General features: G+C 39.5%; 2 protein-coding genes across 3 annotated transcripts; both read left to right on the forward strand.

Annotated features, from left to right (window-relative positions):
- Positions 1-167: 167 nt before the first annotated feature.
- kcnk3b (potassium channel, subfamily K, member 3b) lies at positions 168-7599 on the forward strand. Of its 2 annotated transcripts, XR_015126311.1 has the most exons (3): positions 168-1063; positions 2250-3466; positions 5119-7596. XR_015126311.1 is itself a non-coding variant. In XM_086273746.1 (2 exons), the coding sequence occupies exons 1-2, from the start codon at positions 781-783 to the stop codon at positions 3137-3139; spliced, it is 1173 nt and encodes a 390-aa protein (XP_086129872.1). In that variant the 5' UTR covers positions 168-780; the 3' UTR covers positions 3140-7599. The 2 variants fall into 2 exon arrangements, 1 of the variants encoding a protein (XP_086129872.1); XM_086273746.1 differs by having other exon boundaries at positions 2250-7599.
- Positions 7600-8788: 1189 nt separating this feature from the next.
- On the forward strand, positions 8789-14899 carry marc1 (mitochondrial amidoxime reducing component 1). Its single transcript, XM_086273747.1, has 7 exons — positions 8789-9149; positions 11686-11856; positions 12171-12333; positions 12425-12568; positions 12850-12911; positions 13135-13206; positions 14371-14899. Exons 1-7 carry the CDS (start codon positions 8899-8901, stop codon positions 14495-14497), a joined length of 990 nt encoding a protein of 329 aa, XP_086129873.1. The 5' UTR covers positions 8789-8898; the 3' UTR covers positions 14498-14899.
- Positions 14900-15322: the final 423 nt, after the last annotated feature.

Here is a 15322-nt window from a genome sequence, read left to right on the forward strand (position 1 = left end):
ATGTCTCTGGTGAAGAAGTTTTTCTAATCTGTCTCCACCTCTGATATGGATTGGTCCGATGTCCTTATAGTGAACCACCATTAGGTAAGTTAAGTTATAATAGGCGACTAGAAATCTTATGTCTGTCTTTGAACCTCTTCTTTACTCTCAAATAGTAATTCTAATTTTTTCCCCTGTGGATTTTTTTCTTATAATCTTAATTGATCTGAAGAATCCTGCAGCGCACCGTGAGGAGAATGCGCTTTTTTTAAATATTTGCACAGAACGGTTATCGTCAGGTTGCTAGACAACTTGGGAACCAGAAGAGCCGGTCTGTTTAAATAGCCACTAGGTAAATATTTACGTGTACGATCACATGGATATCAAGTTTAGTTTTTTTTTTTCTTCTTCCATCTTTTTTTCGGCGCTACCGTTCTTCTTGGAAACTGGAGTAATGTGCTCGTTCTGGCCTCAACGACGGAGGCTGGCCGTGCTTTTGTATATTTAGTGCATAAACTCCTTGAAGATGAGCGCTTTTGCTTGGAGCTGCTACTCCAACAAGCCGCCTCTGACAGTCTGTGGGATTGCCCTGTGTTCCTTTCCTGCGCAATCTAAATATAAGTCGGTGACAAATAGTCCAAATACAGTAGCAACCCAACTGTGATGTGGGGGTGGTGCTGAGAGAACAGCTCCTTCTCCAAAGTCCCCCCTCTGTTGGATCCGGAGTCCGTCAGGAGAAGGTGGCAGAGAGCCTCAGCTCCCACCTGCGCTCGATTTTTCTCTCCCCCTCTCCTTATTATCATGAAGAGACAAAACGCCAGGACTCTCGCCCTCATCATGAGCATCCTCACCTACCTGGTGGTCGGAGCGGCCGTCTTCGAGACCCTGGAGTCGAAGCAGGAGAAAAGTCACAAGAGGAAGCTCGACGCCAGAAAGTACGAACTCATGCGCAAATATAACTTGACCAAAGAGAACTTCGAAGAGCTCGAGCATGTCGTTTTACAGCTCAATCCTCACAAAGCAGGGGTCCAGTGGAAATTTGCTGGGTCCTTTTACTTCGCCATCACTGTGATTACGACGATAGGTGAGCAACAGTTATTTAATCAATACATGTGATGTCTTATTGCATTTCATTGAGAGATGTTCAGCGCAGGGCCGGAGGAAACATTTTTAGAGGTAGTGGAGTCACCGGAGCCCCCCTTACGTTAGTTTGTGTGTCTCATTTAAAACAACAGATAAATAAAGAACACCTATGACTTCCCACAATTCCTGGGGTCTCTTCAAACTACTTAGACAAAGAAAATCCTGTCTGTAGCACTATAAAAAAAAAATTTAAAACATTTTTAAAGCTGAAGATTCTGTTTCCTAAAAGAGTGGAAAAATTAAACCTTCACTTGTTAGCACATTGTTGCTAGTTTGTATTTTAAATGAGGAGGTTGTACCTTGATAGTATGATTAAAAAACCTATTTTCTTCTCATGCCTTATACAGTTTATTTGGAAACATTTTGGAAATGGATCAGACTTGACATATCCTATAATAACCCCAAAATTTTCATGTGTTTGCTGTGCTCATCAACGCTGAATTTTACTTTAATATTCTTGAACAAAATGAAGCTTTGCTTACAGGCTTTCATCCCTTCTGGGTAGGTAACATTATTCAAAAAAGCATCTTTTTGTGCAGCAGATCTTTATTCTTTCAGTTATATTTTCAGAGTGGCTGTAATTGGCTTACCAATCAGAAAAGTGATATTTATCTCAAATGTAATAGCTAAGACACACAGAGACATGGACACTGAATCGTTATTATGACTGTCTAAGTAAATCAGAATAATTGTATGCCATTGTGGCTTTCTTGGATGATTAAAGACAAAACAACACCAGGTGTAATTTAATTATTTATTATGGAATAAAAAGATCATTTAATGATGCCATATGAAGAAGAAAAGATATGGAGATGTCTATGGCTTTGGTTCTGGTTCACTTCAGCATAAGTTATATTTATAAATATTGCAATGTCTATGCTGTCAACAATCTGCGAGTTATAAATAAAGTAGAAGTAAGTTCACTACATTAATGCCAAGCTGAATCGTTTCCCTGGGCTTTCCCTTTTTCTCTTAGTGGGAGTGTGTGTTGGTTTCCTGTGGAATTAAATCAAGCAGCTGCTGTTCTTAGGCATTTATATTAGGTGAGGCCGTCTCTTGCTATGACTCACCACGGCAAAAGAATAGAGGCAAAGATGTCTAAAGATATGCAATATTCCCTGTCTCAGGTTATGGCCACGCGGCGCCGAGCACCGACTCAGGGAAAGTGTTCTGCATGTTCTACGCCCTCCTAGGGATCCCGCTGACCCTGGTCATGTTCCAGAGTCTGGGCGAGAGGATCAACACGTTTGTCAGATACCTGCTGCACCAAGCCAAGAAGTGCCTGGGAATGCGTCACACCGAGGTCTCCATGGCAAACATGGTGACGGTGGGCTTCTTCTCCTGTATGAGCACCCTGTGCGTGGGGGCTGTGGCATTCTCTCACTCGGAGGGATGGAGCTTTTTAAATGCCTTCTACTACTGCTTCATTACACTCACCACTATTGGCTTTGGAGACTACGTGGCTCTGCAGAAGAATGAGGCCCTGCAGAATGACCCTAAATATGTGGCTTTCTGCTTTGTTTACATCCTCACGGGCCTGACGGTGATTGGAGCGTTCCTAAACCTGGTGGTGCTTCGCTTCCTGACCATGAACACTGAGGATGAACGCAGGGACGCCAAGGAGAAGGCATTGCTCTCTGTCAGTAAGCCCAGAGGAGAGGTGGCTCATCTGTTACCAGTCTCAATATCAGCTTCCTCCACACCTGTAGCAGATAACACCACAAAGGCTAAAGATTTAAAAGGTGTCTACACTGAAGTGCTTCAATTCCAGACTATTTGCTCCTGCTTATGGTACAGGAGCGAGGAGAAGGAGCAGGACTCCATACCCAACATGATCCCTCAGGAGATGACATTCTCCGATGCCTACTTGCAGCAGAACAATGACTGTGCTCACTACATGGAGCCTGGCTCAACAGGCTGCGTTTGCAGTCCACGTCAGTGCACGAGCATAAGCCCAATATCAGGCCTACACATTTTCTCTCCATTCAGGATGTTTAAGAGACGCAGCTCCGTGTAGCCTTTTCAGCACAACAGATTTCATTACAGCATAATTTGTCTATAACTGCCAAGTGGGCAGCAGATACTTGGCAGTCCTCAGCAAAGACATGACTGCAAGTCGATGTTTGTGGTGCTACAATCCCAGTAATCCAGAAGCATAACGTGCAAAAAGGGAAAAAAAGCACATAGAGTACTGTAAACACAAATATATATATTTGAGCAACATCACAGTGTTTTTAACTGAGGTGTTATTCGAGGGCATCCAGTATGCTTTGAGGAATCCTGTAGGTGTGTCGAAATTGATCTGGTTAGCTGCACATGAACAATACGTCTGCGCAGTGTGTAGGTAAGAGCAGAGGCTTCGGAGCGGTGGCACAGTGAAAGGGTGACATAAAAAAATGAATAAATGATTAAAACCTGTCAGTCAGCAGCTCTCAAAAGCTAAACTTTGTGTTTTTGGTAATAATCTCAGAGGTGCTGATTCAACTCAGGGGTTATTTCTTAATGTTGTAGCTGGTCAGTGTTTTCCTTTGATAGGCACGCATCATGATGATTTTCTGGACTTTTTCCACCATGGTGTTTGTGACTGGGCTCATATCAGTTGCCTTATGTCGCCCTGAAACAAATCGTGATTGTCAAAGCTTCAGAAAAGCTGATACATACCAGAAATTTCATGTGACTCATGTGTAGCTGCCCCTGGTGTTATGAGACTTCTAGGGCTCTTTGCCCAAAGTACAGGTGCATCACAGACACTACTAAATTATGTAACGTGACAAGTGGGTAGGTTAAAAAGTAAATCACATCTCAAGCGCAGTTAAAAAATCCATTTGAAAATAAGTGCGGTGATCACAAGTAGACACTTATCAGCACTGAGCGAAACGCTCTCAACTGGATTAGTTGTGTAACACTGAAATCACTATTTTAAAAATTACTTGTGGGAAGAAGCAAGAACTCCAACAGCCCCATCAAAAAGGAGCATTGCCAACTTTCTATATGTGCTTTATTCATGTCCCCGTGAACATTAAAATCAAAGCTCCTGTGTGTTTAGATCGAGACTTACACAGATAATTTTCCAAATACAGTAAACACCTGGTGACATTGCCAAGATACCCGCTAAGTGGCAGGAGTTTGTTAAAACGCTGATACCTTTTTACCCCCTAAAGCTCACTTATTAACAAGCATTCTGTTTCACTGACTTTTTTGTACAAACGAAAAAGTGTTAAATGTCAAGCTGTGAACAGCTTTTTAGTTCATGTGCCAAGCCAAGTAATCACCTCCCATTAAACCACAAGTTGTATTTTTTACACTGATTAAATAAAAGAATTGTTTTAATGTTTACATGTTTGAGCCACTGAGAAGTAATTTAGAATTAAGGGAATAGATCTAAGCCAAAAACCTAAGATCTAAGACAGATATGAAGCACACCTCTGGATCAAAAAGTAGAAGCAGGCTATTTGAGCAGCAGCTTGGAGTGGCAGGTGGCAGGGGGTACAGTGGATAATAAGCTGGTTGCCAATCACAGACAATTATGTCACAATGGGCTGAGCCTGGGTGATTGATGGAAAAGGAAAAATCCACCCTCAGCTAGTATTTCCTGTGTTTCTGAACCGAGTTTGGTGCTTAGTGGTGTATTTTTCTGTGGGCAACATGATGCGATGTCACACTCAGTTTATTTCCAGCAGCTTCAATAGATGATTAACTTCTTAAGCTATTTCATTTATTTAAGAAAAAAAAAAGCACTAAAATCTTTTTTATTGATTTTTGGATGGATGCAGAAATTTATTGAAACATGCAAATGTAATATAGAAAACAGGGTAAAAACAGAGTCTCTCGCTCAGATTTTGCTAATGACCACATTGATTCTTTAAAACAGCCTGAACTCTCTAAAGCAGAATTCCTTCTCATTTCTTTATGTAGTCTTCAGGAATAGTTCTCCAGGCTTCTTGAGGAACATTCAAATTTCCTTTTGGGTTGTTGACTCCCTTTTGTTCTGTTCAGTGTCAAGATGATCCCACACTGCTTCAATAATGTTGGTGTCCGGGCTCTGGGGAGGCTGATCCTCAACTGATAGTGTTCCAGGTATGTTTTCGCTGCACTGGGATTGTGTTTGGGATCATTGTCATGCAGAAAAATTAAGCCGTTTCCAAGCAGACACTTTCTAGATGGTATTATATGGTGGATCAAAATCTGATGATCTCTAAGTGATGAAATCTTTGTTCATATTTCCATCAATTTTAACAAGATCCCCAACACCACTGGCTGAAATGTAGTACCAAACCATCAAAGAGTCTCCAACATCTTTCACAGATGGCTGTACGCACTCACAAGACCACGCCTTTCCTTGCTGCTTCCTTTCCTTAAGAATTACTTCTCGACAGTCTGGCATTTTTCATATATTCAACGAATGAAGTGGCAACTAATTATGTGTGTATTAAGTTATCTGCTATGTGTAGGTACAAGACTGGTTCATCCCTTGGGTTAGGTGCTGTTTTTGTTTGAATGATTCATATAGGTCAGTGTTAAGTGGCTTAACAAACAAAGAAAAACATTCCTCTGAAAATGGTTGAAGGACTGGACTGAAAAAGAGTGAAAAAGGACATAATAAGCCTGGAGAACTTAATCAAGACCATTAAGATTTCAAGAAAGTCCGGCTCCATGGAAGCAAATACAAGGAAATGAGGGGTGGCTCAAGACTTTTGCACATACTGTAGCTAAAATTAATATTTATTTATTATTTAAATTGTGGTAGATTAATTTTCTGTTCATCAGCTAATAGATTAAGTAATAAATTATTGTAAATTTATACAAAAACACAAAAGCTGTCAGATCCTACCTGTTCTCTCTGGATTTTTGTAACATGTGTAAACTCTCCACCTGAGGCACAAACACACGAGTCATGATTTTATTCAGTGTTGCTCTGGAAACAAAGTGAACGTCACAAATTCTTGAGGATTTGGCTGTTTTGTTTTTTTCTTTAAACTTTTTTTTTTTTTGGGCTTAAGAGGGAAATCCTGAACGCTATTTTATGCACGTCTGGGTCTGATCTGATCTGTGTTACTGGAACTGACCTTTTGTGGTGGATGGAAATAAATCAGTGCTGTCCACACATGATAAAGGAAGGAAAACAATGAATGTGACTTTTTGCCTCATAAAATAGCAGTCAGTTGTACATTTCGTGCAAGTACTGCATTAGTTTAAAGTAGTAGATCACGTTGCGTATAAAGCGCCTTGAGTCTATATAAATAACATTGAATTGAACTGAATTGAAAGTTGCAATGGCACAAAGGTTTCTCTTCTTCTTGCTGTTTTCCATGATGACAAAGGCTTAAATAGTACTTGAACAATCAAAGAGCACTTGAATTTTTTTATACATACCCTGCCAAGGATTGTATGTATAGTTGAGACTATTCATTTGTCCAACAATACCCTCTGATCATAAAACAGTACACAATACTGTACTGTTTTGTGCTATCATAGGGGAAAAAAAGAAAAAAACATCCATAGAAATACCGAAAATTTGAATATTTTATCCAATAAATGAATAATATTGAGTTTTAACTGTTGTTTTCCTGCTCACAAAATCACCATCTACAGGCCATATAAGCTGTAATCATGTGACTTATGATCTCCATGCTGCTTATCAACATGTGCTGTGTGAAAGAAAAAAAAAAGCCTGCTGAATGTATAGAAATGACTGTTTGGTCCAGATGGTTTCCCCCTGGGAATTCTGACTTCAGTCCAGTTCTGGACAACCTACAGCAGGTTAGTCACGAGCAAAAGTTTGGCAATGCATCATTATGTCATAGAAACACGTCACTTTGATGCTGCACTTTCAGTTTAGGGGAAGGTGCTGATGTTTGAGCTTTAAATATGCTACCAGAACACAACTCATTTTTTCTTTTTTTCATTTTAATAAAAAACTGATTTGGCTATTATAGACCAATGAGAGAAAGTCTTACTGTTTCCTTGGCAATATGTGTCACTGATATCTGAAGTCTTAAATCACCATTTTCATTAAAGGAATACAGTTTCAAAAATGTAATAATTTGCAATTGTGCAATAAAATAAAGGTATGTGTAAAAGTTGGGGGTTTTGGACTATCTTGTTTAAGGTCAAATATTGTTTTTATATATTATAAATATATAGTATTCTTCAGGAGTGTTGATTCGTCACTCTTTTTTAAAAATATTTCCAAGGATCTGGACTTTCTTGTACGTTTGGTCTTGAGGAACAGTCATCTAGTCTTTCTGAAGGTCTTTCAAAGTTTTGGCTGCTTTTTCACTTTCCAGTCCAGTCCTTGTACCTGACATATCTCAGCAAACTTTTGGTTCTGCTCACTGAAACCTCATCAGCAATGGTCTCAGGTGCCAACAGGTCTTATGGGGTGATGAATCCAAATTTGATATTTTTTTCCCAAGTGGATACAGAGGAGATCAGTTGGTGACATCATCTGGCCACTATCTCATAATAGTTTCAAATTTAAGTGTGAAAATGACCCCAAACAGGATGTCAGTGCAGTGAAGGTATACCTGGATATTATTGAAGTGGAGCTTTGCCTGTCCTTCAAGAAGCCTGGAGAACGATTCCTGATGTCTACTTAAAGAAAGCTTGTCCAATAGAGTTCAGAAGAATAAGAATACTATACTGTATTTCCACATGTGTTTGCATCTTTTAACAAACTACATCTATTTCCCATTTTTCTGAAAAAACAAGAAAAAAAGAAAGAAATGAGAGGTGGCTCAAGACATTTGCGCAGTTCCATATTATGATATCAACTCTGTGAAAAGCTGAAAACTTTCTTCTGTTTTTCGTGAACCCTCAGATTTATTTTGAGCCTGTTGTTATATTTTTGTGTTGAAAACCACTGGTCTGAGTGATTTTAAGTGAAAGCGGCGCTCTAATTTTCCAAAATAAAGCATCATTAAAGTGGATTAGAGGCCCAGTAACAGGAAGCAGGCTCATTTTAGGCTTTATAAAAATAAAGATTTCTTTATGCACCTAGAATGAAATTGATACATCAAAGTGTGCTCAGGGCAATTAGGACCGCATCTCGTTATCAAGATTTGCCTGCCATTGCAACATCAAACCATCTTGCAAAGCCTGGCTTGGTGCCTGTGAATCTGCCCTCAGCCATCAGACATGAAGCACAAAAAAGCAACAGAAGGACTATCCATCCGACAAATCCCTGTATTGACCCCCCACGGCTGAAGCATCTGCTGTTTTCTACTTTGGCTATAGACCTGAGTATCTATGTCAAAGACAAAAATAGTTTCACTGAGAAGGTCAGCTATGACCTTACATCACTTGGTTTCTTCTCTGTTTCTGGGGAAAAAAATCTGAGCAGGTTAAAACTGAAGGTTTGCCTCTCATTGTTGCTGCCAATTAAACAGATGGACTAAAGTGTCCTTGGTGTTTATGTGATTTCAAACAAAATTTTATCTTCTACATTTTCCAACACAAGATTGATTTGACAGATTGGAGATAATTAATTACTCACTGGCATCTTAAAGTTACAGGTTATGGAGAAAGAAAGAAATGTGATGCATGATGTTTGAAAAATTTCAGAGGTGAGAGAGCTTTGAGATCATTAGTGGTGAAGCAAAATAAACAAGAAGTCCTTGTTGCTCAGTCACTCACAGCAGCTGAAGTGCATCACGTTAATAAAACGGTCTCCCTGCAGCGTGCTGCTGCTGACCCAGGGTCTCTGAACGTCGCACGCAGAGGCCGCTGTCACTTTAACAAAAGTTCAGAGTCCGAAAAATTCTTCGAGGCTTCAAAATGGATCTGAGGAAGCTGGCTGCGGACGCAGTGTCCCAGAATAAGAAAGCCGCTCTTCTGATCGGCGGAGCCGGATTTGCAATTCTGGGACTCGGTCTTGGATATAAATACCTGCGAAAGCCAGAAAAAGCTGTTCGTGTGGGCGTAGTGTCGCAGCTCCTCATTCACCCTCTCAAGTCTGGCAAAGCGGTGCCTTTGGCGCTTGCAGAGTGCCAGAAAATGGGGCTGAAGTTCGGAGAGCTGCAGGATCGGTGAGTATTGCAATAAATAAATAAATAAATAAAATTTATTTATTGTTAATTAGTTCCACCGTTTAATTAAATAAAATATATTTACCGCTGTAACCATTCTTCGTTACCTCGCCATTAAATCTTACTGCAGGGCAGCGACGTCTCCTACTTGTCTTCTTATGGAGACATGAGGTCTTTCAATTCATGAAATCACAACAAGTCAGTGAATTTTCAACCACTTTGTTTAAAAAAAAAAAAAAAAAATCTGTAGGAACTTTCTGATATTCCCATGGACCCTCCCCTAAAAAATCCTGGAGACACCCCTGCACGGAAGCCCCCAGATTATTTTTCAGTTAATGTTTTATGAACAATTGACGAATAATAAAGTTTATATAGGGAATAAGTTTTTGTGTAAAAAAACAAAACGGCATTTAAATTAACAAAAGCATAGTACAAAACGTTTATATAGTTAATGATAAGCTACTGTGTAAATATTAATTAATTAATTATGTTTTATTTTGGTTTGTGTGTGGGTGTGTTTGTGTCAACATGGATATCAAACCAGATTCTAACAGAGCATTTTTTACTCGGGTAAAGAATATGGGAGACAATTAAACAAAATCACACTGCCATGGTTAAAACATTTCACACATTACCGTACTTCTTACCTCTGTTCCTTATGGTTTTAAGTGTACCATAAATAACCATCATGCCTATGCAGTTTTACTGTTTCAACAGCAAGTCCATGTCTCTGTGGGAACCTGGAATACAGACGTTTGTCTAATCCAGTGGTTCCCAAACTTTTTTTTTTTTTGCTGGGCCCGCCTTTGTTTTATAAGAAAAAAATGTTCGCGCCCCCCCCTCCCGCGTGCGCGCGCGCGCACACACACACACATCCTCTAACCACACACACCCATATTTTGCTCCATTGCGGTTTATTTCACACCTCAAACATTTAGTAAACAATTAAGCAAATACAAGTAATCTGCAATAAATTACAGGTAGTAATAAAATAAACTACTAACTCTTTTACGCTGCGTCCGCACCTACACGGGTATTTTTGAACACGCAGCTGTTTCGTCCACACGTAAACGGCGTTTCGAATCACCGAAAACGGAGATTTTTTTTAAAAACTCCTTTTTTGCCTTTACCTGTGGACGAGGAATACAGAGTTCGTCATGCAACGTCAAAGGTATGCGCCTTTTTTCACGTCACGCTGTGCGCCACGTTATTGTTTACATGAGATGAATTGCAGAATGGCAGATAGTCAGATTAACAGTATTTTGTCTCTATCTGCAGGTTTTACATGCAGTTACTGGTCTAATCCATCAGGAGAAATCGGTCAGATTTGGCTTAAAACGGCTTCAGTGTACAAAAAGCCAATAAATATAAATGATTATTAGTCATAATATCAGAGTTCAAGGGGGACCCTTGCATCATCACAAAAGGTGCCTATGCTGCCGCCACACTTGTCCAGATTCCTGCAGAGACAGGCAGGAAGGGTTGGTGCTGTCACCCCGCAGCAAGAAGGTTCCTGGTTAAATTCCCAACTGGGATCTTTCTACATGAGTTTACTGCAGGTTTTCCAGCTTCCTGTCACAGAGAAAAGACGTGCATTTGAGGTTAACTGGTGTTTCAAAATTGGTCACGGATATGGGATGTATAAATATTTTAAGTAAGTGTGGGATAAAACTTTCACTTGTACAAAGGTCCTACGTGAAGGCAAATACATCAGATTTGCACCTGCAAAGTAAAAAGTAAATATATTTAGTCTGAGCTAACCAAGATTAAAGTGAGATAAAAACGCAGATAAAAGGGGACGGTCATAAGATTATAAAAGCGCCTGAGCTAAGTACAGAGAACACATGTACGAGTCCCACACACACAAGGTTTCCCAGCACTGCTTCTTCAAATGCACAAACTAGTTTTCAAAAAGCAAATGTTTTTGTACCCCAAGTGTTGTTTAATGTTGAATTAATACTGATAAATATAAATGGTGGGTAAGAGGATTTTTTTTTTAATGTAACAGTGAGGACAGTGTTTAACAGTTGTAATGATTATACATGGTTATATAATATCTATTATATTTATAATATAATAAATATTTTTAACTTCAAAAAATGCTCTCCCTCCTCGCTGACACATTAAGGATGTCATGCTATTTATACATTCAAAACAGAGCTGTAGTTCAAAATTTGGGTATAGATATTTATTATAAGGGAACTTTTATTATGAAAGGATATCCTATTTTCTAACTCTTTAAATACATGTGTTGACAGTGCTACCTTGCATGAGCCTTTCTGGATGACACCCAGAAAAATTTTCAACCAGGGGATATTAATAAATTATGACGTAAATCTGGGATTTCTGTATGACTCAGTTTTGCCATGGCAACCTGTGATGTCATTGATTCCCATCTTGTTATCCGTTTTTTGCTATTCCTTTAATATTGTCTTGAGTTTGTGTGGGTTTCTTGCCAGATGATGGAATTAAATTGGGATGCCAAATAATGCAGATGGGTGAGGGAAATCCAGCTTTCTATTTGTTTTGTTTGCAGACACTGGATGGTGGTGACAGAGGACGGTCACATGGTGACAGGCAGACAGGAGCCACGTCTGGTTTTGGTGTCTCTGACCTGTGAGGGAGGACAGGTTTGCTTAAACGGCCCAAACATGGAGGAACTCAAGTTCCCCATCAAACAGCCCGACAACCCCGTCCTCGACTGCAGGTGCTACGTCTGCTTTTAATTTATACTGCTCGGTCTTCTTTTGGTGGATAATTCAGTTTCTTACTGTATCTTATATAGTAAAGTTATGAAGTGAATGCATTTTGAATGTAAAGTTTAGTTTGACGTGGATGCAAACTGAACCTGGACCAGTCAGTGAATTAATACAGTCATAAAGTGATAATTCTGCCTTTCAGAGTCTGAATCTTTTGATAAATTGACCAAATAATCAGTGGCGTTTTTTCTAACCTCTAGTTTGAGATTTACATAAATGCTTCTTCTGTGTTTTTGTGTTTATTTACTTTTTTGTCCTGTAGAGTGTTTGGCGTTGACATTCAGGGCCGGGATTGTGGTGACAAAGTGTCTCACTGGCTTACTCATTACCTTAAGGCAGAGAAAACCTATCGCCTGGTGCACTTTGAACCTTGCATGAGGCCTAGAAAACCAGCTGAGAAAGAGGCTGTTTACCAACAATTTGAGGTGCTACATGCTTTGTAGTTTATTTTAATGCTTAAATTTGATGCATCTTTCAAGCCAAAATGCCCTGATCCTGTTGTGATGTGTTATCCAGGAGGTGGCCTACCCAGATTTTGGACCTGTGATGCTGCTGTCAGAGGCTTCTGTTAAGGATCTCAGCAGCAAGTTAGAGAAGGGAGTCACGGTTGAGCGCTTCCGCCCCAACATTGTGATAAGTGACTGTAAACCATTCGATGAGGTGCGTTGTTCAGCCTTTGCCTAAAAAACTAATGCTCGTACCTCCTGATATTCTTGTCTACAAAGAAAAGCAAAAACTAGTTTAGAGCCAGTTAAGGTCTTAAAAATATTAGCTCTCATGTCTGTCTGCACTACTGGTGATTAGCTTTTGTTTTATTTTTCCTGGCTGAAAAGACGATCATTTGGCCCTTTTACTTGTGACTAATAACTCACCCTTTTCGGTGTGAACAGCGTGGACTAAATTTGTCTCCAACTCCAAAACCAACTGCTTTGCTTTTTCAGGATTCGTGGGAAGAGCTCCAGATTGGCAGTGTGCGACTGCAGCGTGTAATGGCATGTGGAAGGTAACACTGTGGATGCTACGCGCACATTTTAATCACACACAGAATCAGTGCATTTATCAACAAGAGCAAATCCAAAGAGTCATTGCTGGTCTGTGCAGTTTGATTTTTAGAAATAAGCAATTGTCAGGCAAAGTGAATGTGTGTGTTTTTAAGTTAAAAATGATTTAGGGGTTAAATGGATGCAAACGTACCTGTAAGTTTGTTTTGCTTTGTTTTTTACCAGGTGTCTTTTCACCACAGTCGATCCAGAGACTGGTGTAATCAGCAGAAAAGAGCCTCTGGAAACACTGAAAAAGTAACATTTTACCTCAATATTATTATTATTATTATTATTATTATTATTATTATTATTATTATTAGGAAAGGGTTTTTTAAAAAATATTTTTGAATGTTTTTTTTTTTGAGTAATGTTGTATTTCTATGTACAAACAGTGGCCACTTTGTTAGGTACACCTGTTCTTCTGCTCGTTAACGCAACTCTCTGATCAGCCAGTTGCATGACATTTAGGCATGTAGACATGACCAAGATAGCCTGCTGACATTCAAACTGGGCTTCACAGTTCAGTTCAATTTTATTTATTGAGTGCCAAATCACAATAATAGTCAAGGCACTATTGTAAGGTAAAGACCCTACAATAATACAAAGAAAAGAGAAAACCCAACAATCATATGAGCAAGTGGTTTAGCGACAGTCGGGGGAAAAAATCTCCCTTTTAACAGGAAGAAGCCTCCAGCAGAATCAGGCTCAGGGAGGGGCGGGCATCCGGGAAGAAAGGGGACTTTGAATGTGGCAAAGTTTTTAGTACCAAACAGGCTAAACTGAGTATTTCGGAAACTGTTGATCTACTGAGTAGGGTTTAGAGTATGGTCCAAAACAAAGAAAGCATCAGGTGACAAAAGAAAAGCCTTGGTGATACCAGAGGTCAGAGGAAGGGGGAGAAAGGAAGGCAGCAGTAGCCACAATACTCACTCGTTGCAACCAAGGTATGCAGAAGAGCATCTCTGAACACACACACGTCAAACCATGAAGCAGATGGCCTACAGCAGGCACACCAGGTGCCAGTCCTGTCAGCCAAAAATAGAAAACTGAGGCTACAATTCCCATGGCCTCACCAAAATTAGACAAAAAGACTGGAAAGACTTCTGGTCTGATGAGCCCTGATTTCTGCTGTGATGTTCATATTATAGGGTCAGAAATTGATGTCAAAATCTGCAGAAAATGTGTGTTTCCATCATGTCAATATGGATCAAAATCTCAGAGAAATGTTGTTGAATCTCTGCGGCAAAAAATTACGTTGGTTTTGAAAGGACAGTTATCTCCAATCTGGCACTAGCAAGGTGTACCTAATAATAAAGTTGCCAGTGAGTCTGTTTTAACCTCACAGTGGGCTTTTTTTTTTTCTTTTTCTTTTTCTTTTTTTTTATGTCTGTCACATCTAAAATGTCTCTGAACTCCCAGCTATCGCCTGTGCAAACCATCTGAGAAGCACATCTATAAAACTTCTCCACTGTTTGGACAGCTGCACAACGTGAAGAAGACGGGCATCTTTCAGGTTGGCGATGTGGTTTACAAGATCACCCGCTGATAGAAGGCGTCAGGAGAGAGGGGCCAAACCTGAAGTCAAAACACTCAGAAGTCACAAGTCGTCTTTGATATCAGACTGAAGAAAGCACTTAAATTCATGTAGTGTAAGCAAATAGGAGACTAGAAATGGACAGAAATTAACTGCTTTGAAATAACATTTTAAAAAGTAGCACAGCATTAGTATTAATCATTCAGTTTGCCACCCCGGCCTTTTTTTTTTTTTTTTTCCTTTTTCTGTGTTTTTTTTTGGTCTCAATTTTTGATGATTTGACCGCCTCTTAATCAGCTAATAGAACCTGATTTGAAAATATTGCTAACATCTGCTCAATATTCCAGCTGGTTATTAAAACCTGAAATTACATGCTGCTATTGAAGAAATAAATAAAATTGCTCTCAATTTTAATGTCATTAGTGGCAGTGATGTAAAATGTAGACCTTTCCTATAAACAAGAGCTGGGCACATCAGTCCAAATCCAATCAAGCAATAGTATCGATACCAATGCTGGTGGTTTTGGATTGATACTAACACGATAGGATCGATACTTTTTCTATCCTGTAAGTTTGGTATGTAGCCCACTGTGTTGTGGTAATTGGGGGTTTGTTTTTTTGCCGGTATGGGGTTATGAAAAAAAGTTGTGGAAAAGAAATTTGAAAAGTAAAACTGCCAGTGATTTAGTGGTCATTAAAATGTGTTCAGAATTTGCAAATTGCTGATTCATCTCATGACACACTACTATCCTACATAAGCCAGCTTCATAGGTTAACAGTATTGGTAATGAAAAATTGGCGCTCTATTTACTTGGTATCAGATCCATACCAAAATTTG

This window comes from Aulonocara sp. 'chitande type north' Nkhata Bay, linkage group LG19 (assembly GCF_057382095.1).
Source record: "Aulonocara sp. 'chitande type north' Nkhata Bay isolate Kocher_YH1m ecotype deep benthic linkage group LG19, A_spYH_male_GT1.1, whole genome shotgun sequence".
Classification (NCBI taxonomy): Eukaryota; Metazoa; Chordata; class Actinopteri; order Cichliformes; family Cichlidae; genus Aulonocara; species Aulonocara sp. 'chitande type north' Nkhata Bay.